Genomic DNA, 22821 nt, shown 5'->3' with positions numbered 1-22821 from the left:
GTTACTGTTTGAGATATCTGAAACCTATGGTCTGTATTATGTGTAATTGTAAGTACATTTTTGATATGTGTAATGTTAGTGGATCAATATAAAAAAACATCTATATTTATAATTAAATCCCTATCTGCAGTCTTTTTCTACAGTTTTGCTTTTCCATTGATGTAGTAGCTTAAGTGTTATGGATTGAAGCTCAGCAATCATCCAGCATTGATCTGAAATACTGGGGTGATTTACTTCCTCACATCTGTTTGGGAGGTTCCGGCAGACGGATCCCTGACAGTGTCTCTGCTTGATGTATCAAAGATCAAACGCTTCCGGGCAGGTTCTCTGCAGGTTTTCCCACTGTGTGGGAATCCCATCACAGCTTCGCACCAGTGTTACAGTAGAGAGGAAGTTGAGTCTACATGCTGCACTTTAGTTCAACATGTTCCTTGATTTTGTTGCTATATCCTAGCCTCTGAGTATCAGACACCTACAGCCCTGGGGCTTTTTTTCTTCTATACAAAGTGCATCTCTTTCTGTATGGCGTCGATAGTCCGTAGTCGCCTGCGCTGTTGTGCTTGATCTTTATAAATCTGGAAAATGCAGACTTAGCTAATCCCTGCTCATAAATTTCATAATACGCTTCTTTGAGTAGATCGTTCTCAAAGTCATGGGTTTTGACACATCTGGAGGATGGAGATATGAAGTCAGGAAACTTTGTCAAAATTGTTATATTGTGCTATTTTAAGGGATTGGTACTTTGGATGGCAGTGCTGAGAAGGAGAAGGATTTCCTGGGAAAATCGCAGAAGCAGGTGCAGTTTAACCCCGGCCAGACCACAGCCACATGGAGAGTGAGGCTTCTCTCTGATGGAAAATATGAGCAGTCCGAGACCTTCCAGATTATCCTGACTGAGCCAGTGATGGCTGTTTTGGAGTCACCAGCAATAGCCACAGTTGAGATTGTGGATCCAGGTGATGGTAAGTCCAACAGAAGTTGACCAAACATTTTATGATAAGCATGTAACAATGAACAAATTCTTAAGGCATTTACACTTGACTGGTTTGGTTTGATTAAAACAAACTGTGGTGGGATTACTGTGCTATGTTAGGCCCAATCCCATAGGGTTAGGGGGAAGGACCAGATAGCCCTTCAAACAAAGATTTTTCAGGACTACACTTCACACTAAGGGGTATGAATTTTCTAAGCATAAACCGGCTACAGCGGCAACATGGCTGCCCGAGCGAACAAAGACACATAAATGTAAGCATTAATAAAGATTTTAATGAAAAGTAATCATTTGTTTTATGTTACATTCAATCATGAGTTCATATTTACGGTCATGTCATTCAAAGAAATGTTTGCAAAACATCGCTAAAGTTTGTTAACGTCATATCATTACAGCCCGCACGATAGTGCCACAACATCTTTTCATGTCTGATCAGGGCGATAACCACCAGAGACATTGAGGGGGGCTAGTCCCCCCAATAATTAGAAATCGCTAAACACTTTTCTGAAATATTGCCAAATTGAGAGAGAGAGAGATGAAAGTTGCGTGTACAATAAGTGAGTTTACTTCAAAAACAGTGATTTTATCAGTTACAGTTATTAATAAAAGTCGTGGGGCAGCGTTGACAAGTTTCTTTGCTCTTGGATGTGTGAGTTGCGCGATCTCCGATGTGTGTGTCAGTCAGCAGCGCATTAATATAGAATGGTAATTAAAGGCTCTAATGCACACCTGCACACCAGTATAGGTGTGTTTATTGTATGAGCTAGACGACGTAGGATGACGTGTGACTGTATAGTAGTGGTGTCCCAATTCTTAGGGGAATATTTTCACCCCTACCCCTTGACACTCTGTTTAGGTGGAGGGGTAGGGCAAGGGGTATAATATAGAATTGGGATTGGGCCTTAGTGCGGTTCATTTGAAAAAGTGTGAATGCCACCATCTGAACCTTGGCGTACACCACACCTTGTCAGGGGATCTCGGGCCACTTCCAAATGAACTAAATGAATGCAAAATGGACCAAAGACATCTAAACGAACCAAAAACAGGACATGATGTCAAAAGGCCAGAATGCTGAAGTGTACCTGGTTCTTCTCGTCATAGGAGCTTTGTTGCACATTACAGTTCAGTACAGTTTTATAAGCTCTTTGTAAGTAAATATTTGGGAAAAATGCCACCATATGTAGTCAAGTCAAGTCACCTTTATTTATATAGCGCTTTATACAAAACCGATGGTTTCAAAGCAGCTTTACGGTGATAAACAAGAACATAGTGAATAAATGACGACAAACAATTCAACTCTGTTGTAAAACAGCTCTGAAAAGCAAGAGTAAACAGTTTAAGTCTTTTTATTGTTGATTCAGGTGTAAGGTCCTTCAGTTATGAAATGAGTTTAATTTATCTATAAAGCAGATCTGGATAAAACAGTGATGTCATCATCCGACTCTTGTTCAACTTGTATGTCTGTGCAGTCATGACAATAAAATTGCCAAATATCTAGTGTCTCCATCTAAGCAAGCAAAAGGGGACAATGGCAAGGAACCCAAACTCCATCAGTGAAAGAAATAGAGGAAAAAAACCTTGGGAGAAACCAGGCTCATGTAAACACATACAACAAATGCATTCAACACAGCATTGTTTTGGATGTTTTGTTAAGTCGTAAAAGCTGTCCAGTTAGGTTGTTTGCTTATATCTTTTGTTTTGCATCTTTAGCTTCAGTGTTAAAAGTGACCGTGTAAATGCTAAGTGAACCAGGACTAAACATATCATTTTCTTTTTTGGCCTGGACTAAAAAAAATCAAGAGAATCAAACTTTTAGTATAAAATTGTAAAAACTGTCCGAAAATTCCGAACAGCGGTGTTCATCATATGTTTTATCTAATGCACATTGGCTTTTTGAACACATACTTACTTATGTAAAGATTATATTAGATCAGAGTCCTTTTTCAGACCCATTTAATTCTTCAAAAATATCCAAACATCACCGCTTCAGCCGCTTAATATACTAAACCCCCTTTACATCTGGTGAAGATGTGAGTGAGTCAGAGGCAGGCAGGATGTTCAAGAGAGCAAAAACACAACAAAGCTGCTAAAAACATCCCAGGCTATTTTATTTTCAAAAATTTCGGTGTTGCAGATAAAAACACAAGCCTTATCTCTATACTGCAGATGCCTTTTTCTCTCTTCCAGTGGACCTCAATTATCATAGCATTTTATATCTCTTCCTACTTCCTACCTGTGAGCTTCCAGCGCACCGCCCACCCATGCGTTTCGGCGGCCCGTCTTTTCATCAGGAATTCCGCGCACAGCTCTGCGTCTTGTTTTGAAAGCGTCTCATCGATAAATGTAAATTGTTGACCGGCGTTTGAGAAAGGTTTGACACATCTGTGCCGGCTCCCTCTGTAATTAAATCGTTTGCAGATGAAAGTTAGTCGCGCAGGTTTTGAGGGGTCATTTTGAAGGGGGTGCCACACTTTTATCTGCGAGAACCCAAACAGAGAGGCGGCAGAAAGCCGTAATGAGACAGCCGCGCATAAACCTGTCATCAAAAACCGTTTTGGAGCAGCTCCCATTACAAAATACAGCTTTTTTCAGTTTGTTGATCAAACCGCGTTTGTCGCACACTGTCTGTTTTGGGTTTTCTCGCCGAGAGCCGTGACGGAATTATTTGCCTGTTCATCATCACGACATCATCTGATATTCTCACAATTACCGGCGTATTTAGATGTGCAGCGCGAATAACCGGAGGCTTATGTTGTTTTATTCTGTGTGTTTTTGTCTTTATCGCCTCCTCGGGGTCCCTGGATAATTAAAATTTTCATCTGTAATCCCAAATGCTGCGATAGTTTCCATCTGAATGTTACTTAAGCCTCGCTATCTTTGCAGAAGTTATTTCTCCTTAGGAAAAAAAAGAAAGAAAACTCCACTGCTTCCCCAGTGAGCTAATTATCAGTCTAACGGTGGGGTTTGTTTGCTGAGGCTGATGCCCCATGGGAGGCTTAACGTGACGGAGTCTGGCTGCTCTTTCTAATGGCAAGAGGGAGGGAGATGGGCTGGTCGGCATGCTGCCGTCCTGTTGCTCCACGTGCAGTTTTTTTCCTTTTCAGGTTAATTATCCTTTTAGCGTTTATGTGTGTGTGGCAGTGTGAGGTCGCCCTCTTCGCGCATTAATATTTTAATGTGAGAGGGAGGTGGTTTTCTTCCGACAGGGGCCTTCGGAGACCTGTCTGACCCAGTTGCCACAGAGCCGTTCACACATGATGGCTTACACCGACCTGCAGGCTCAGACAAAAGCCTGCATCTAGAGTCACATCTGTGACTGGGACGGCTGCGATGTGACAAGCTTCCTCCTTTACAGCCAGAACCTTTCACTGCTCATTAGTGTAAGGAGCAATAAAGGAAGAGGAGAGGCTGGAAAGGCATTTTAAAGATGCTTACTTCGACTTTGCTTTCTGGTTTGATGTCTTATGTTGGAAATGGGTTTAATGGAGGTTTAAATGGCTATACCTTTCTCTGATTGAACACTGAAGTAAATTTTGTGATTATGTGAATTGAAAAGGTCAAGAAATCTACACTGCAAAGATACTCTCTAATGTTAATAAAGAAATGCTTGGAAAGCAAAACTGTAGGCCATTTAGATTTGTTTTCAAGTAATATATATTGAATTAGGTATATTTTTAAGTATATTAAGAATAAATGAATAAACAATTATTATTTTTTTTCTTATTTTAAGCATAAACCACACTAAATTACACTTAATTTAAACTAGATTTATCCTTTAAAACAAGAATAAATGAATTGCAGATGAACAGATGCTTCGTTGTAGATGGATAATATAGATGGCTGGATGGATTTAGATGCATGGATGGATGAATGAATAGATGGATATGGATGGATGCAGATGGATGATATAGATGGGTATATGGATTGATGCATGGATGTGGATGAATGATATAGATGGATGATATAATGACTGGATATGGATGGATAATATAGCTGGATGGATAGATAGATAAATGAATGGATGGATATAGATAGATGGATGGATGATATAGATGGCTGGATACAGATGGATGCATAATATGGATGGATATATAGATGGATAGATGATGAATGGATGGATATAATGGATGGATAATATTGGATGGATAGATGAATGGATTGTATATAAATGGATGGATGGATATATAGATGATGGATGACATAGATGGATAGATATAGATTGATGGATGGATGTATTTGGATATAGATGGAGGGATGGATGGATATGCACAGCTGAAATTGATCTGGCTCTTGTGCACTTTTGCTTCTCAAGCAGTTTTATTTCGTATTTATTAATTTTTTATTGGAAAACAACCCATGGATTTGTAATGTCATGGTCTCAAAAAACGTATTTGTAATATTTCTAATCTGACAAAAGAATTAAAGCTTTTTAAGGCAGTGTATTTATTAAACAACAGCTATTTACCTAATGCATTATATATTAATTCAAAGCGAATATAGAAAAATACTATATAAATAATCTGATATTTTAATTACATACTTGTCAATCATAATTTCTCTCTATGCCATGCTGTGCTGCAAGTTAAAAGTAATTCTACCTTCTGTCTGCAGAGGACTCTTCCAAGAGCTGAATATAAATGCGCAGGATTTTACTTTCTCATCGGCCTTGTTTTTGATCGGTACAAAACAAGGTCATTATTTCGGCCCCTCATGCATGAGAGTTTCCTGTGTGAGGGTAAGAGACAGTCTAAATACGTAAGCCTTATACCTGAGAGGCTGCATAGATTTGCCTCATTGTTATTCTTTTCTCACAGCCAGCGTTTGAGTCTTCAGGGCTGTAAGATTCATTCTTTTATCAGGAGAGTAGTCACTCAGTCTGTACAATGTTCAGAGACTGAACAGTGGACAACGTTCTGGTTTTGCAGAGAATATTTTTTTCTCAAGTTTGCACTCTCTTGCCAATGTCATATAATTGAAGAAATCTGGGGTGGATAAAAGGCTACTAAATATAATAATTGTAGTCTTTCTCTCTTTATTTTGAGAACAAATGGGGAAAATAGGTCCTTAACCTTCAGAAAATCTCAATCATCAAAATCAGGTGGTCAAACTACTTCAAATAGTTATATTCTATTCTGTTTTTGCAACCCTTGTTACCATGTTAGCATATCTAAATACAGATTAAAACAGTTGATCTGATGTTGTTCTAGCAATATACATTAAATAAACATAAAAAGTAGAGACATTTTTAAAATATATTTGAAATATATATATATTTTGCAGATTTGAAAATCGTTGATTTTATGTTTTATAGCAATATACAATATATAAACATGAAAAGTAAAGAGACAAAATATATGCCAAATATGCCAAAATTTGTAAGAGTTGTAAACAGATGATCTGATGTTGTTTTAAAAGTAGAGACAATTTAAAAAAAAAAAAATGTATATTTGATAAATATGCCAAAATTCATTAGAGTTGCAAGTAACAGGGTTGCATATTTGAAAATCATTGATTTTATGCTGTTTTCTAGCAATATTCATTAAATAAACAAAAATTTTGAAAAATATATTTGGAAAAAATGCCAGAATTTGTAACAGAACTGCAAGTAACAGGGTTGTAGATTTAGCCTAAATTAAGCTGAAATTCAGCGAGGTCTAGCTAGTTTTAGACCAAATATTTATAGCTTATATTTCCGATATAATATTCCCTATAAATATTGAATCATTTTTCTTATAATGACTTGAGTAACAGGGTTGAGCATCAGTGTATCAATTTAAACTATAGCTATGTAAGAAAGATAGCCCATTATAATGCAAAGTTCATTTTATTGCACAACATTTGTGAAGATAATATTTTTTTTTAAGTCCTGGGCAGGGCCGCATTAAGATCTCACTGGGGCCCATATAGCTTTAAATAGAATTTTTATGCTATCAATTTTTGACACACTGAAATTTCATAATTCTTGTTACCAATTTCAATATCACAAAAAAAAAACCTACTAGCCTAAGTAAAACCAAGCTTACTGAAGACAAGTAAACAGTCACAAATTATATAGAACAGTGGTTCTCAACCGATGGGGCGCGTCTCCCGAGGGGGCGCGAGTACGCTACAGGATGGGAGGAAAAAAAAACTTAAAAAAAAGAATTTGCAATTTTTTTTATCACTAAACTACTGTCATAAAAAGTTATAGTTTTGTATATACATAACTCTTGAATAAAAATTAAAATGTGTTTGGACTGATTTAAAAAAGAAAAGAGTTTTGAACAAATTTGATTGGTTTGTCGATAGTGAGCGCAAATGCAGGTGATAAGCGGTTTTATTAAGCGAGTCATTGAGTCGTTCATTCAAACGATTCGTTCAAACGGCGGATTCATCAAGAATGAGATTGTGCATGGGTCATTGAATCTTTGACTCAACCGATTCGTTCAAAACACTGAATCATTCAAAACACGATTGAGTGTTGCTGTGAGATGCGCTATGCTGTGATCTTTGTTTGGATTCATCGGATCTATTTTCGCTGCTAAAATAGACCAAAACAGTCATTATTTCGTCTAAAATGTAAGTAACTTAATATTATTAACTTGTTTGTTGAACTGTCATATGAAATCAGTGTCACATTTTCAATCGTGAGGTGATGGTAAATTGATGGTCAATTGTCAGCTCTCTTGGTCGTCAGGTCGTGTGATGAACTGTATTCAAATATTATAAATATAAAAACACCACATTTTGAAATTTAACTGCAGTATGTCAATTTAGCTTATTTGTGTGTGCTGTGCTATGCATTGGGGCCCCAACTGCAATGAACCAGCTTTAGGGGGGCCCAGCTTGCAAAAGGTTGAGAACCCCTGATATAGAACAAATATACATTCAAAATCGACCTACTTGGAAAAAAACGTAAAGAACTGAATAAGAAATATTATATTGCATAAAATAAATGTACAAATAGATTGAATAGTCTTCACTGTATGAATTCAATATGCATTAATTCTTACTTGCTTTACAAAAGTGATTCAGTCAAAGACAGTGAGTGATTTTCTTTCTGATGTTTGATTTACATTATTGACACAAATGGCAACAGCAGCAATATTATGCTGCTTTAGAGGAATAGTTCACCCAAAAATGAAAATTCTGTTGTTGTTCTAAACCTGTATGAGTTTCCTTCTGCTGCTGAATGCAAAAGAATATGTTTGGAACAATACTGGTAACCAAAAAAAAAAAAAAAAACACTATTGGAGTCAATGGGGACCAGAAACTTTCTGTTCTTCTGTTATGGTGAAATGGGTGAACTAGAGCTTCTTCATCAGTTAGGAACTTCTTCATCAGAGAAAGAAAGAACTTCTTCATCAGTCAGGAACCTAGGTGTGCTGTTTGATAGCAATCTTTCATTTGAAAGCCATGTTTCTAGCATCTGTAAAACTGCGTTTTTCCATCTCAAAAACATATCTAAATTGCGACCTATGCTCTCAACGTCAAATGCAGAAATACTAATTCATGCGTTTATGACCTCAAGGTTAGACTATTGTAATGCTTTATTGGGTGGTTGTTCTGCACGCTTGATCAATAAACTACAGTTGGTCCAAAATGCAGCAGCTAGAGTCCTTACTAGAACCAGGAAATATGACCATATTAGCCCGGTTCTGTCAACACTGCACTGGCTCCCTATTAAACATCGGATAGATTTTAAAATCTTGTTAATTACTTATAAAGCCCTAAATGGTTTAGCTCCTCAGTACTTGAGCGAGCTCTTATCACATTATAGTCCTCCACGTCCGCTGCGTTCTCAAAACTCTGGCCGTTTGATAATACCTAGAATATCAAAATCGACTGCGGGCGGCAGATCCTTTTCCTGTTTAGCACCCAAACTCTGGAACAATCTACCTAACATTGTTCGGGAGGCAGACACACTCTGTCAATTTAAATCTAGATTAAAGACACATCTCTTTAACCTGGCTTACACATAACACACTAATACGCTTCTATTATTCAAATCCGTTAAAGGATTGTTAGGCTGCATTAATTAGATCAACCGGAACCGGGAACACTTCCCATAACACCCGATGTACTCGTTACATCGTAAGAAGAATGGCATCTACGCTAATATTTGTCTGTTTTTCTTATTCTGTTTCTCAGTCCGTATCCGTTCAGATGGTGGATCAGCACCAAGAGATGATGTCTACAGCCCTGATCGTCAGCGGAGAGCCCCTGAGACATAAATTTAAATATATATTATAAAAATACACCGAGAAAAAATAAATGTATTAAACTATACATTACAATTATTGCAAATGAATATATTATATAAATCAAAAACTTCAAATAATGAATAAAACACAAATATAACAAATACATTAAATTATAAATTAAAATGCTCCATCGGGACAAGACCACGGGAATCAGATAAGCCCTTTACACAATCTGACATGGCTGGGGTTGAATTGAACTGCGGGTTTCGTCTGGCCAGAGGAGAACTGGCCCCCCGACTGAGCCTGGTTTTTGGAGATTTTTTTGGAGACCTCCCAAGGTTTTTTTTTTCATTCTGTCGCAGAGTGAGTTTTGGTTCCTTGCCGCTGTCGTCTCTGGCTTGCTCAGTTGTGGACACTTAATTTCTAACGATTATCGTCGATTTGATTGCACAGATACTATTTAAACTAAACTGAGCTAGACAATGACATCTCTGAATTCAATAATGCAATGCCTTTAACTGAAAATTTTGAAAATTAAGTGTTTAATCTTATCATTATACATTACTGACACTCTGTCCTCCAATTTGATACTGTTAAGTGCTTTGACACAATCTGTATTGTTAAAAGCGCTATATAAATAAAGGTGACTTGACTTGAGATCTCATCAATGCCAGTATCTCACATACCCTACTGCACATGCTTTATCTTTAACTATTAACGTTCAAGACACAAATGACTGTGTTTACGAGGATACTCGCAAAGATGGGCATTTTGACACATAACTATGTGTGTTTGAACGTTTAAGCACAGGCGCAAAAAAGAACTCAAGTTTACTCAGGCGCGCGCCGCATATCAGGCTGAAACAGTGCTCACATTTACCAGAATGAATTCTGCTCCGCTGCTTAATGTCCATGGACAGTTTAAAACCATTTGTTTTTAAACCACAATGCTTAAAACATGTTTAACTGATAAGCATACACCATTGACGATTGACGTATTTCTACAGGGTTATCTCTCAATATGTAGAATATGTAGAGTTTGTTTAAACACAAAAAGCAAAATACATCCATCAAGTTAATAATCAAACTAACCTAAAATCTGTGTGGACAATGACGCTGTTAATAACCTGATAGCTGGGGATTTCACTGACTAACTTGTGTTTTATCTGCTGTTTGTCTTAGGGTTTTCCTTTTTTGAGCCCCTCTCTCACATTTGTTTTTAGAATCGCTGACATTTTTACTTATCAAAGATTGTTCTTTGCGTGACCATTTCCAGATTACACCAGAACGAAGTGAAGAGTGGAGGTGAGTGCGGTCATTAGGCGCAGCGATCACCTGATAGATATGTGCCCATGTCATTAAAAAGTCAAATATAGAATACAGCATTTGATTGGTAAACCAAATTCAAATGTGACGTTTCAATGTCAAATGGTAATGCATGGAATTTACGGAAAAGCTCAACTAAATAACAGCGCTAATAAGTGGGGGGCTTGGTGGCTTTGTTGATCTGTTTTTCACCTCCACTCTCCCTTGGTACCAAATGACCACTTTCAGATTGATGATTGGAGATGTTTGCAAAAGATCACATATAATTGCATAGAAGGATCTGGGGCAGGCGAGAGAGGGACCCTTTTTTTTCTTATTGGTCCCTGTGCGGCTCCATTTCAGAAACATCACCAGCCTTTCACTAGCTCCGTCTCTTCTATAGATTTTCCATCTCTGGCTAGAGAATTTTTCTCCCTCCTTTTTATTTCGGTGCTATAAAAAAAATTCGTTTAGATGTTGACTCAGACCTGACCTGCGATATTTGAAAATAGCAATGCCTGAACAAGCTCCCACTCAGTCAGACGGTTTACTCTGCAATACACAGCCAGTACGGACAGATATCGATGCCGCTTGATCCAAAGGCCACTAAAAACCTAATATGAAGCGCTCAATATGAAAAATCTATTTTCTCATACAAAATGTGGTTTTGCCTTTTGTGCAAGATAAATGTGCATTACACTCCCAGTATAGAGGCGTATGATTTGAAATAATTATATACTGAAGAATCAATCCACCGCCTGTGGTGTTTTAAAGCCCTGTGGTAATAGTCTTTCTGACAGGGAGCCGCTAAATCCCTCTGTGACTGATATAACAGAACAGCAGTCATATTACTGAGCTATATCTTCTTTTCCCTTTGACAGAGTCCACGGTGTTCTTTCCTCAGGCCAGCTTTGCTGTGGAAGAAGATATCGGAGAACTCCTGATCCCGGTGCACAGGAGGGGAGATGTCAGTGAGGAGCTGATGGTGGTCTGTCACACTCAGCAAGGTGCAATATATAGTATATACAACCTTATATACATTATACATCAGAGAAAAGCGTGTGCAGCCGTCTTTAGAATTTTTTCTTTGAACTTCTATTTTTTTTGGTAGCTCTATAGCATCACTGTTGAAAAATAATTAGCTGGTGAAGTGGATTTATTTATTGTAGAGTTAACAAAAGTTATCATGTGTATTGTAACATTTGAAGTGGATGTCATAACAAATGTCAGTAGACCGGGAAAAGTTTAAAATGAGCCGTTCATTCATATATTCAAACAGCTGTGAAATACATATGGAAGACAGACAATGAGTGTGGTGCTAAATAGGGACGCTCTCTTTTTTTACATCAGCAATCTTTAAATTATTTTTTGTACATATACTGTACATAACTACTATAAAGTATACAGTGGGGGAAAAATTATTTGATCCCCTGCTGATTTTGTACGTTTGCCCACTGACAAAGAAATGATCAGTCTATAATTTTAATGGTAGGTTTATTTTAACAGTGAGATACAGAATAACAATAACAAAAAAATCCAGAAAATAAATTGATTTGCATTTTAATGAATGCATGAATGAATGATGCATTTATATAGCGCTTTATTGTGTATTGCTGTACACCCAAAGCGCTTTACAATCATGTCGGGGGGTCTCTCCTCATCCACCATCAGTGTGCAGCATCCACTTGGATGATGCGATGGCAGCCACAGCACAACGGCGCCAGTGCGCTCACCGCACACCAGCTACAGGTGGAGAGGAGAGAGAGAGACATAGAGCGAAGTGGATTTTTTATATGTATTTTTGGATATTTGATCCCCTATCAATCAGCAAGATTTCTGGCTCCCAGGTGTCTTTTATACAGGTAAGGAGCTGAGATTAGGAGCACTCTCTTAAAACCTTTATAAAAGACACCTGTCCACAGAAGCAATCAATCAATCAGATTCCAAAGCGTCCACCGTGGCCAAGACCAAAGAGCTGTCCAAGGATGTCAGGGACAAGATTGTAGACCTACACAAGGCTGGAATGGGCTACAAGACCATCGCCAAGCATCTTGGTGAGAAGGTGACAACAGTTGGTGCGATTTTTCGCAAATGGAAGAAACACAAAATAACTGTCAATCTCCCTCGGACTCCATGCAAGATCTCACCTCGTGGCGTTTCAATGATCATGAGAACGGTGAGGAATCAGTCCAGAACTACACGGGAGGATCTTGTGAATGATCTCAAGGCAGCTAGGACCATATTCACCAAAGAAAACAATTGGTAACACACTACGCCGTGAAGGACTGAAATCCTGCAGCGTCCGCAAGGTCCCCCTGCTCAAGAAAGCACATGTACAGGCCCGTCTGAAGTTTGCCAATGGTTCAGAGGAGAACTGGGTGAAAGTGTTGTGGTCAGATGAGACCAAAATCGAGCTCTTTGGCATCAACTCAACTCGTCGTGCTTGGAGGAGGAGGAATGCTGCCTATGACCCCAAGAACACCATCCCCACCGTCAAACATGGAGGTGGAAACATTATGCTTTGGGGGTTTTTTTCTGCTAAGGGGACAGGACAACTGCACTACATCAAAGGGACGATGGATGGGGCCATGTACCGTCAGGGCCAGGGCATTGAAGCCAGCCAGGGCATTGAAAATGGGTCGTGGATTGGTATTCCAGCATGACAATGACCCAAAACACACGGCCAAGGCAACAAAGGAGTGGCTCAAGAAGAAGCACATTAAGGTCCTGGAGTGGCCTAGCCAGTCTCCAGACCTTAATCCCATAGAAAATTTGTGGAGGGAGCTGAAGGTTCGAGTTGCCAAACGTTAGTCTCGAAACCTTAATGACCTGGAGAGGATCTGTGGGACAAAATCCCTCCTGAGATGTGTGCAAACCTGGTGGCCAACTACAAGAAACGTCTGACCTCTGTGATTGCCAACAAGGGTTTTGCCACCAAGTACTAAGTCATGTTTTGTGAAGGGGTCAAATACTTATTTGACTCATTAAAATGCAAATCGATTTATAACTTTTTTTGAAATGCGTTTTTCTGGATTTTTTTGCTGTTATTCTGTCTCTCACTGTTCAAATAAACCTACCATTCAAATTATAGATTGATCATTTCTTTGTCAGTGGGCAAACGTACAAAATCAGAGTCATAATTACCGACATTAACACACGGAAAATGTGTAACTGAGTAACTGATGCCTCGCAGATACAAAAATAATGTTTTATGTTTTGATTAAAATAGTTAACATTAAACATCAGCGAAAAATTTTTTATTTATTTTTTTACAATAGTGCTGTCATTATAACGTTATGTCGGCTATGACAGTAGTTATTAATGTTCTGTATTTCTGTTTTGAGCTGCGCACGCTGAAGATGACCAGTAGAACAAAGCTATCAATGGGATTTAACTCATCATTTATCTCATATAGATACGCTTCATTATTTATACAACATGACGTTAATATTACGACTTATAGGCTATCTGCACAAAATGCCCCAAATGCACATCTGAATGAACTCCTTTTGTGGACATGTTCTTCACACAACAACGTGCAGAAACACGGCAACTAAGCTCTAAAAATTCACAGCGTTTTATTATAATAGTGTTCTCATTATAATGTTATGTAGGCTATATGGCAGTCCCAGTCATGGTTATTAATATTATGCATTGTTGTTTATAGGCTACTGCTCGTGCTGCGCGCTGACGAGATGATCACCGTACTACAATAAAGTGCTTTACTGCAGCGCATCTCAACCAAATGCATCTTATACGAGATAAATAATATATACACGATATATATAAACCGGCTGAAATGTTTTTAAATCACTTGTACCCTACCTGATCGAAAAAATCCAGTCTTTCACTCTGCCGGTGCCAGTTTGAGTCTTGTTAAAGATTAAATCCCTGATTCCCTGCCGCCAAAACGCTCCTCTGTCGGTCACGGATTATGGAAAGTGAAATTTAAATCTATTGGGGTAGTTGTATTCATTCAGGCACGTTAAAGCATTATCTTAATAGGCTGTATATTAACTTATTGGGAGAAAACCGGTAGTTCTATGTAAAATCAGACATTTGAGCACCCCTATATAGCCAAAATGGCATGATCATAACACCCCGCGAATATTTGACTGTGAGATTGTTAGTCGAATCAGGCTCCTCCTATCGAAGCATCGAATCTTCCATTATTCGGGGTCACCCCTAATATATAAATAAATGAATATATATAAATATATATGTTGTTTATTATTATTATCTATATTATTACACACACACACACACACACACACATATATGTGACCGTGGACCACAAAACCAGTCTTAAGTGTCAATTTTTCGAAATTGAGATTTATACATTATCTGAAAGCTGAATAAGCTTTCTATTGATGTATGGTTTGTTAGGATCAGACCATATTTGGCTGAGATACAACTATTTGAAAATCTGGAACCTGAGGGTGCAAAAAAATCAAAATATTGAGAAAATTGCCTTTTTAAAGTTGTCCAAATTAAGTTCTTAGCAATGCGTATTACTAATCATGAAACATGATCAGGAAATCAGGAACATGATCTTTACTTAATATTCTAATGATTTTTGGCATAAAAGAAAAATCGATAATTTTGACCCATACAATGTATTTTTGGCTATTTCTACAAATATACCCCAGTGACTTAAGACTGGTTTTGTGGTCCAGGGTCACATATAATAGCAATATATGTTTTGGATTTGTACTACATATGTCAGACCACATATGCCAGTGTTACATATTTATGTAATTTGTGTAATTTATATTTGTCATTTATTTATGTATGTGTATATATTTATATAATTAAACAATATTTTATGATTTCAAGTTATAGTATATATTTTATTGTAATTTTATTTATATATATATAAATCAAATAAAAATGTATTTTTGTATGTGTAAAAAAAAAAAAAAGCTAAATTATTAATTATAAAATTAAATGAATAAAACACAAGACAACAAGACCTTATAAATGTTTTACATTTTATTTATTAAAAAAAAAACTTTCCAACAATTGTTGAAATATTCAATATATTTATTGAACTTTTATTATTTATAATCTCAGGGATTACAAGTACTGTAAATTATTGAATGTACAGAACTCTTGACCTGACTAATATTCTCAAAATATGTTTAAAATTTGTTCAAGAAATGTTTTTTAAAGCTACAGTTAAAGGGTTAGTTCACCCCGAAATGAAAATTCTGTCATTAATTACTCACCCTCATGTCGTTCCAGACCCGTAAGACCTTCGTTCATCTTCGGAATACAAATTAAGATATTTTTGATGAAATCAGAGAGCTATCGGACCCTCCATAGACAGCAACACAACTGAAATGTTCCCTGGTCCAGAAACGTAGTAAATATATCAGGAAAACCGTCCATGTGACATCAGTGGCTCAACTTCAGTTTTGCGACGCTACGAGAATACTTTTTTTTGCGCAAAAATAAAATAATTTACTCAACCATTCTTCTCCCCCGAGTTGCGTCTTCCGCCATTTTAGAAAGTATCACAACGCATACACACGCTTTCCCCTAAGCGTAAACAACGCTTATTACGCAGATTGTGTTCATGTTCACAGAATTTTCTTTTTGGGGTGAACTAACCCTTTAACTCTAAAAATGAAATTTCTGAAATGGTTTTGAAGAACTTTTGTACTCTTTTTCACACAAGTTTAAAATGACCCAGTCTCAGTAGCTTCTAATACATAGATGCACAGATAGAGAGACAGACAGATAGATCTGTTTAAGGCTTCTGTCAAACCTTAGTGAAAAATAGTCATTCATACCAAAACAACATTCAATTTTGTGTGTTCGACTTTTGTGTTCCACGGGGAAAAAAGGAAATGGGTTTGAAAAGAGGTAGAGTAAAGAATGACAGCCATTTTTGGGCAAATTATCCCTTTTAAGATTTTTGCTTTCAATACTTCCTCAGATGTGTTATCCACGTCCCTTTGAAGCATCTGTAAACGCTTTATTTGGATTTGAATAAATTCCCTGCATGTGTCCTTTCTGTGCTGCTGCAGGCTCCGCCACAGGAACCGTCCCCACTTCTGTTCTGTCCTACTCTGACTACATCTCCCGTCCAGAGGAGCAGGCCAGCATTCTGCGCTTTGATAAGGACGAGACAGAGAAGCACTGTCGTGTGGTGATCATTGACGACTCCTTGTATGAGGGAGAGGAGAGCTTCAACGTGACCCTCAGTATGCCTATGGGAGGCCGTCTAGGGCCAGATTACCCCACTGCGTTTATCCGCATACTGCCAGACCAGGACGACGGTAAGGGCTTGTTTGCTTTTGTTTGATTGAAAGTAAACATTTAAAGGAACAAAGTCTTCACTCCAGGAAATATTGATTGTCATATTGATGATTTAATGATAATGTACTCATGACCTGAACAAAGAAAGAAGCAAACACACTTCTGTGTCCTAAACAGGGTGAATAAGTAGGAGCCAGTGTTATTTTAGTATTATTGGGATAATATTGAGAAAAAGTTTTCATTAATATTTAGAATTTTTGTTTTCATTTTTATTTTAACTGTCTATATAGTTTTTATACCTTTCATAACTTTTATTTCAGTTTTAGTTTTTTTATTACGAATATGAAATCTGAAAATTAGATTTAAAAAAGGTGTGCATCGGATACAATTTGGCATTTGTATCGCAATGCATTGTTTCTAGCATATTTGCATCTGTAAAAACGGATTTATTTTTATATAATTACTAGTGGATGCGCTATAGCCTACGTTTTATTGTTTAGAAAGTGACCAATAAGCTGTGACCAATATTATATATGTATTTTTATATGTAGATTGATTTCTCCTCTCTAAACTGTTTCTCAAGTGCGTTCTCTCATCACTGCTGCTGAGTGAATATGACGTATCACAACACTACGGAGACCTAAGGAAAAGCGGTGATTAAAGTCCAAAACCTGACTTGAAATAACCTAACAAAGTTAGGGTAGAGCGGTTCCATAAACAACAAATGAAGTTAACATAATGTAACTAATTTGTGGACACTTATTCTTAAACAGCCCCCTTATTATCGATCATGGACCAAATTGATCCACGAATATATTTGTGCTGTTTAAAGCATTTGAGACACTGTGTTTTCCTCAGTTTTTCACAGGTATATTCTTCATCTGTAAATGTTAGAAAGTCATGCAAACATATCCATTTTGCTGTCAGGTGTGGGCGAGTGGACGAGTGAACGAGCGCTGCTGCGTACTTGCGCACTAAACAGAGTGCAACAGAATAATAGCACAATAATTCTATGTGCTATTATGCTAAAATATTTGTTGTTGGACATTAAATGTGCCTATTATAGACTTTTAAACCTACATATAAGTGTATTTTTATGATAGTAACTGTAACGGGATTATTGTAATAGGTAGGCTAAATAAAATGTAAGCCAATACAGTCCTACTTACTAAGCTCAAATGAGTTAATTTCACATAGCAGTTAAAATGTAGTCTTTTTCTTTATTTATTTTCATTTTTAAATTAGTGGTTTTAACTTTTAATTAAGTGATTTTAATGCTTTAAGGAGCAATTTTAAATTGTAATGGTCCAATGTTCTGCTATCTGTTCTGCTGACTATAAAAGGTGCAGCTGTCATAAAACCAGATAGAATGGCTGCATGGCTACAGGGCCGTCATTAGCTGACGTGGGGCCCGGTGCGAGGTAGGGAGCGGGGTCCCCCTCGGTCCTTTCGCGACTGCGTCCCGGGGGCGGGGGAGTGTTTTTCCCCTCGTTCCATTCCCGATCCATTTGCGACCTCGTTCCAGGTAGCCAATCCGTTGTGCGATTGCTTACTTTTGCTCCTCTTTGCTCCGTTCGCGTTCACATTCCGGGGAGGATGTGGGTGGGTGTTGTGGCTTGGGGTAGTGTGGTCCCCCTCTGTCCATTTGCCACGGGCCCCCTCAATATGGGGCCCGGTGCGACTGCACCAGTTGCACCCCCCTAAGGACGGCCTACATGGCTATAATAGCATGTGAGAGAGTCAGCGGTAATATCATTGCATTGCATTGCTATTGGTCAGTGTTAGAGGAACTCAGCTTAGCCTGACAGGTTGCCTGCCCTGGACCAGGTTAGTTTCCCAGCATAATTTGCTACAGTGACTGAGCTTGATTACTGTATGTTAAATTTGCTTTATGGAACCAAATCTTTTGACAATGAGTCAGACTAACTGAAATAAGCCTGGCTTATTTGGTAAATTTGTTTTATGAAACAGGCATTGAGGTGTTAGAAGTCAGAAGACACTTAAGTTAATTTATGATTTGTTGTCTGTCTGATCCAAAGAAATAAAAGCAATCATATTTTTCCATTGCATTATATTGCATCAGATCGCATTGTGTTGAATCGAATCAAATCAAATCGAAATTGGATCTCACTGCATCGTAATAGGGGTGAATCGCATTATATCGCCATCAGTAGTTGCTTCATATGTATCTTTAATGTATCATGTCATTGGCTATGCATCAAGATGTGTATCGCATTGGCCTCAGTTATGAGATGCACATCCCTAATATATGAAGAGTTCATTTGCAAAACCCGATAACTCGGGTTATATATTTTTAGAGTAATATATTTTTTTTCAGAAATCACTTTTTTCATCATTTTTTATTTTATTGTGCTTTCCAAGTAATATCAATCAAACTGCAGTTGGGTTGTTTTAAGTACTACAAACTTAAACAAATACAGGTAATTTACAAACTTAAAGTTCATTGAAAAGTTTTTTTTTTTTTTTTTTTTTACATATTAAAAGTTAGTTTTATAGCAAAAGCGGATAACTCCACATATCATGTTTTAGAGTTTCAAAAAACACTTGTTTAATCTTTGTAATCTCCTCAGATGACAATAGATGCCTGACAAACGTTGTTGTTGTTGTGATCATAGACTGTGTGGATGTGATTACACGCAATACATGCAGCTTTTCCCTCACCATTGTAACGCGCTGCCTTTGCACACTTAAAATGATTCGATTCAAAAAAGCCGGTATTGTCCACTTTCAAGGCATCGCGAGTTCATGTTTTACGGCAGAAGCCGACAAGCACCCTTGTTGTTTTTGAACAGAAGCGGATAAGTCCATTTTAGCGAATCAGCGTGCTGTATTCAGGTCAGGTGACAAGGCTACTTTCACTTTGAAAAGACATGCTAGCTGAGAGGACTTTCGTCAAAACTGACTAAAAGTGATCAAGGATGGATAATTTCGATGAACTTGATGAACCTGTGATATCTTCTTCAGGGCGTAAAAGGAAAATAAAAACTGAAACGTTTTCACAGAACCCTGCACTCAAAAAAAAATTATTCGGTCCAAATTTACATTTTATGTAATTCAGTTGAATAACAATTTTCCATCCATTTAGATTACATAGTTTTAACATAAACAAATCAATAAACTTAATGTGATTCATATGCATCAGTCATACGTGAATGAAACAGGTAAGATTTATGTAATAATTCACAGCAAAGTCCCCACACTGCTCAGTGTTTCCACACTACAGAGTGTTAAAGTAGCATTGAAGCAGTGTTGAGTTAAGAAGATAATTATGTGATGATTGACCATTAATGATGAACAGCTGCTGTTATCAAGCAGAATCACCGAAGGAAAGAGAAACACAAGAACTACAACTGACTTCAGCCGCAGCCGAAGATGAAATCAACTGAAATAAAAGAAGACATTAAATCTCTCAAGATCTGATTAAACAACTCCACAAACAGCTTTATCAGCATCTCATTACTAACCAGATGGACTTTATTTCTGTCAGACTTCTAGAGAAGCTCTTATTGAGCATTAACAGAGGTTTAGATGCTTTATTGTTTTGTTTGAAATCACCATCAAATAGACCAGTGTTTCCTTTTGTTGGGCTCTTGCCCCTTGATGGTGACAGTTAAGAAAATATTCAGATAAAACTCTGAACATCACAACACAAGCGGCTAAAAAAATCACAACTAAAACAGCAAACGTAAAATAAAATAGTATGCTGGGATGCATGGGAGAGTCTTGTACTATGATGGTACCCAGCATGTATTGCAACATGAAGCATTTTGTTGACTGTCACCATTGTTGAGACTCATACACTGATTCTTGATGTCTGTGGTCTTTGTGCACAAAAAGTTGTCATCTGCAGCAATACAAAGTGATTTGTAAATTATTCAAATTATCTGGTTTTACAATACTGCTAGATCTGAAGCTATATAAAAAAAATAATCTAAAGCGATACAACATCCATATAACCAGATATTGGACTTGACATTTAATATATGTTATATGGAGGTCTGTGGATCATCTGTAGGGGTCGACCGATATGTGTTTTTCAGGGCCGATGCCGATACTGATTATTACAGACCAAGTGGACCGATAACCAATATATTATGTCTGATGTAAAAATGAAAATTTATGTCAAAATTAAGAATAACAAGGGCTCTGACAAAAACTGCCTTCCCTGGTGTTGATTGCACTTCTTACTCTTGTCATCCTCCATGCATCCATCTACAATAAGGGTAATATAAAGAGAGAGTTAAAAGTGGGGCCACTGCATGCTTCATGATTAAGCCTATGAATACTGTACTACAGTTAAACAGCTTAGGGAAATGTAAGTATTTGGCTTCAATAATTTACATATTAGAAATGTACAGTGGGGCAAAAAAGTATTTAGTCAGCCACCAATTGTGCAAGTTCTCCCACTTAAAAAGATGAGAGAGGCCTGTAATTTTCATCATAGGTATACCTCAACTATGAGAGACAAAATGAGAAAAAAAAAATCCAGAAAATCACATTGTAGGATTTTTAAAGAATTAATTGGTAAATTACTTGGTAAAATAAGTATTTGGTCACCTACAAACAAGCAAGATTTCTGGCTCTCACAGACCTGTAACTTCTTCTTTAAGAGGCTCCTCTGTCCTCCACTCGTTACCTGTATTAATGGCATCTGTTTGAACTCGTTATCAGTATAAAAGACACCTGTCCACAACCTCAAACAGTCCAACTCCAAACTCCACCATGGCCAAGACCAAAGAGCTGTCAAAGGACACCAGAAACAAAATTGAAAAAAGCTTTGACGAAAGTCCTCTCAGCTAGCATGTCTTTTCAAAGTGAAAGTAGCCTTGTCACCTGACCTGAATACAGCACGCTGATTCGCTAAAATGGATTTATCGGCTTCTGTTCAAAAACAAGGGCGCTTGTCGGCTTCTGCCGTAAAACATGAACTCGCGATGCCTTGAAAGTGGACAATACTGGCTTTTAAAAAAAAAAAAACCCGGTGTTAAGGGTGCAGACCGCACTGTATGTGGAGAATAATGCACTCTTTTTTTTTTTTTTTTTAAGTGCCGTTTATCGGTTTTTGAAAATGAACTCTTCACATATATATATATATATATATATATAATACCAACAATGCATTTTTCCTCAGATATGTATCGCGTGTATGGATTTAACATCTAAATTAAGATAAAATAATTTTGGTTCTACACCAGAAACACAAACTATCTATAATGCTTACAAGAATAGCCTACATCCTAAAATATAATTAGAAGTACAGCATCAAGCTACACTTGAAAATGTATTTAATTATTAATGTATTTGCTTACCCACTTTAAACCATCATCGAGTGCTTGTAATGACTTCAGATTGTGATTTATAGTTGATTTTGATTCTATAATAATAAGCAGACACACTCTTTGTATGTTTAATAACGCTACACTGCTAATATTAGTCATAAACATCTTTTATTGCTATAAAAAAAATAAAATGAGCTGCATACAAAACACATACAGAAAATATATCGTCATAATCATGTCCATTTGCTTTCATATTTCAAGTGTAGAACAATATTTCACTCGAGTGAAGGCGCTCTGATTCATAACACTCGCACGTGGAAGAAAACAGATGGTGCTCTACAGATCACATGATTCAGTGGATAATTATTAGAAATGTTATTCTGCATGAAGAACATGAGATAATAAATCTGTTCTCAAATACCAACGATAACAAGAACTCAGTATCCACTCTCTTATCCAGGATACTCTTCTTCATTGTTTGTTTACACTGGTTTTCGAAACAGCACCACCATTCTCATCCTTTTGTGCAACAGCAGCTGCTCCGGTCAAGTGATCCTAACTCAAATCTTATTGGTTGGCCCGTGTTTTCGCTTTGCGAAACTGAAAAGATTCGTCGGACTGGATGAAAAAAAAAACATTTACGTTTTCGCTGTGCGAATGTTCGCGGTCTATGTGGAAGCATCCATAGGAAGCTGTTGTTTTATTCCAGTGCGTCATCGCGTCCGAAATTCGTTTCGCTTTTTCGTACTCAGTGTGGAAAGGCCTTTAGTCTGTAAACC

At 37.4% G+C, this 22821-nt stretch overlaps 1 protein-coding gene across 1 annotated transcript in view; it reads left to right on the top strand.

Annotated features, from left to right (window-relative positions):
- The window catches only part of frem2a (FRAS1 related extracellular matrix 2a), a 76146-nt gene that overhangs the window by 22752 nt on the left and 30573 nt on the right, over positions 1-22821 (top strand). The window contains 3 exon segments of the mRNA XM_058789814.1: positions 732-962; positions 11360-11485; positions 16511-16762. Of these exon segments, the coding sequence (XP_058645797.1) occupies positions 732-962; positions 11360-11485; positions 16511-16762 (609 nt within the window).

The sequence above is a fragment of the Onychostoma macrolepis genome, chromosome 10, assembly GCF_012432095.1.
Source record: "Onychostoma macrolepis isolate SWU-2019 chromosome 10, ASM1243209v1, whole genome shotgun sequence".
In the NCBI taxonomy this organism is placed as follows: domain Eukaryota; kingdom Metazoa; phylum Chordata; class Actinopteri; order Cypriniformes; family Cyprinidae; genus Onychostoma; species Onychostoma macrolepis.
Note: the sequence above shows the minus strand (reverse complement) of the source record. Positions and strands in the feature narration are given on the sequence as shown.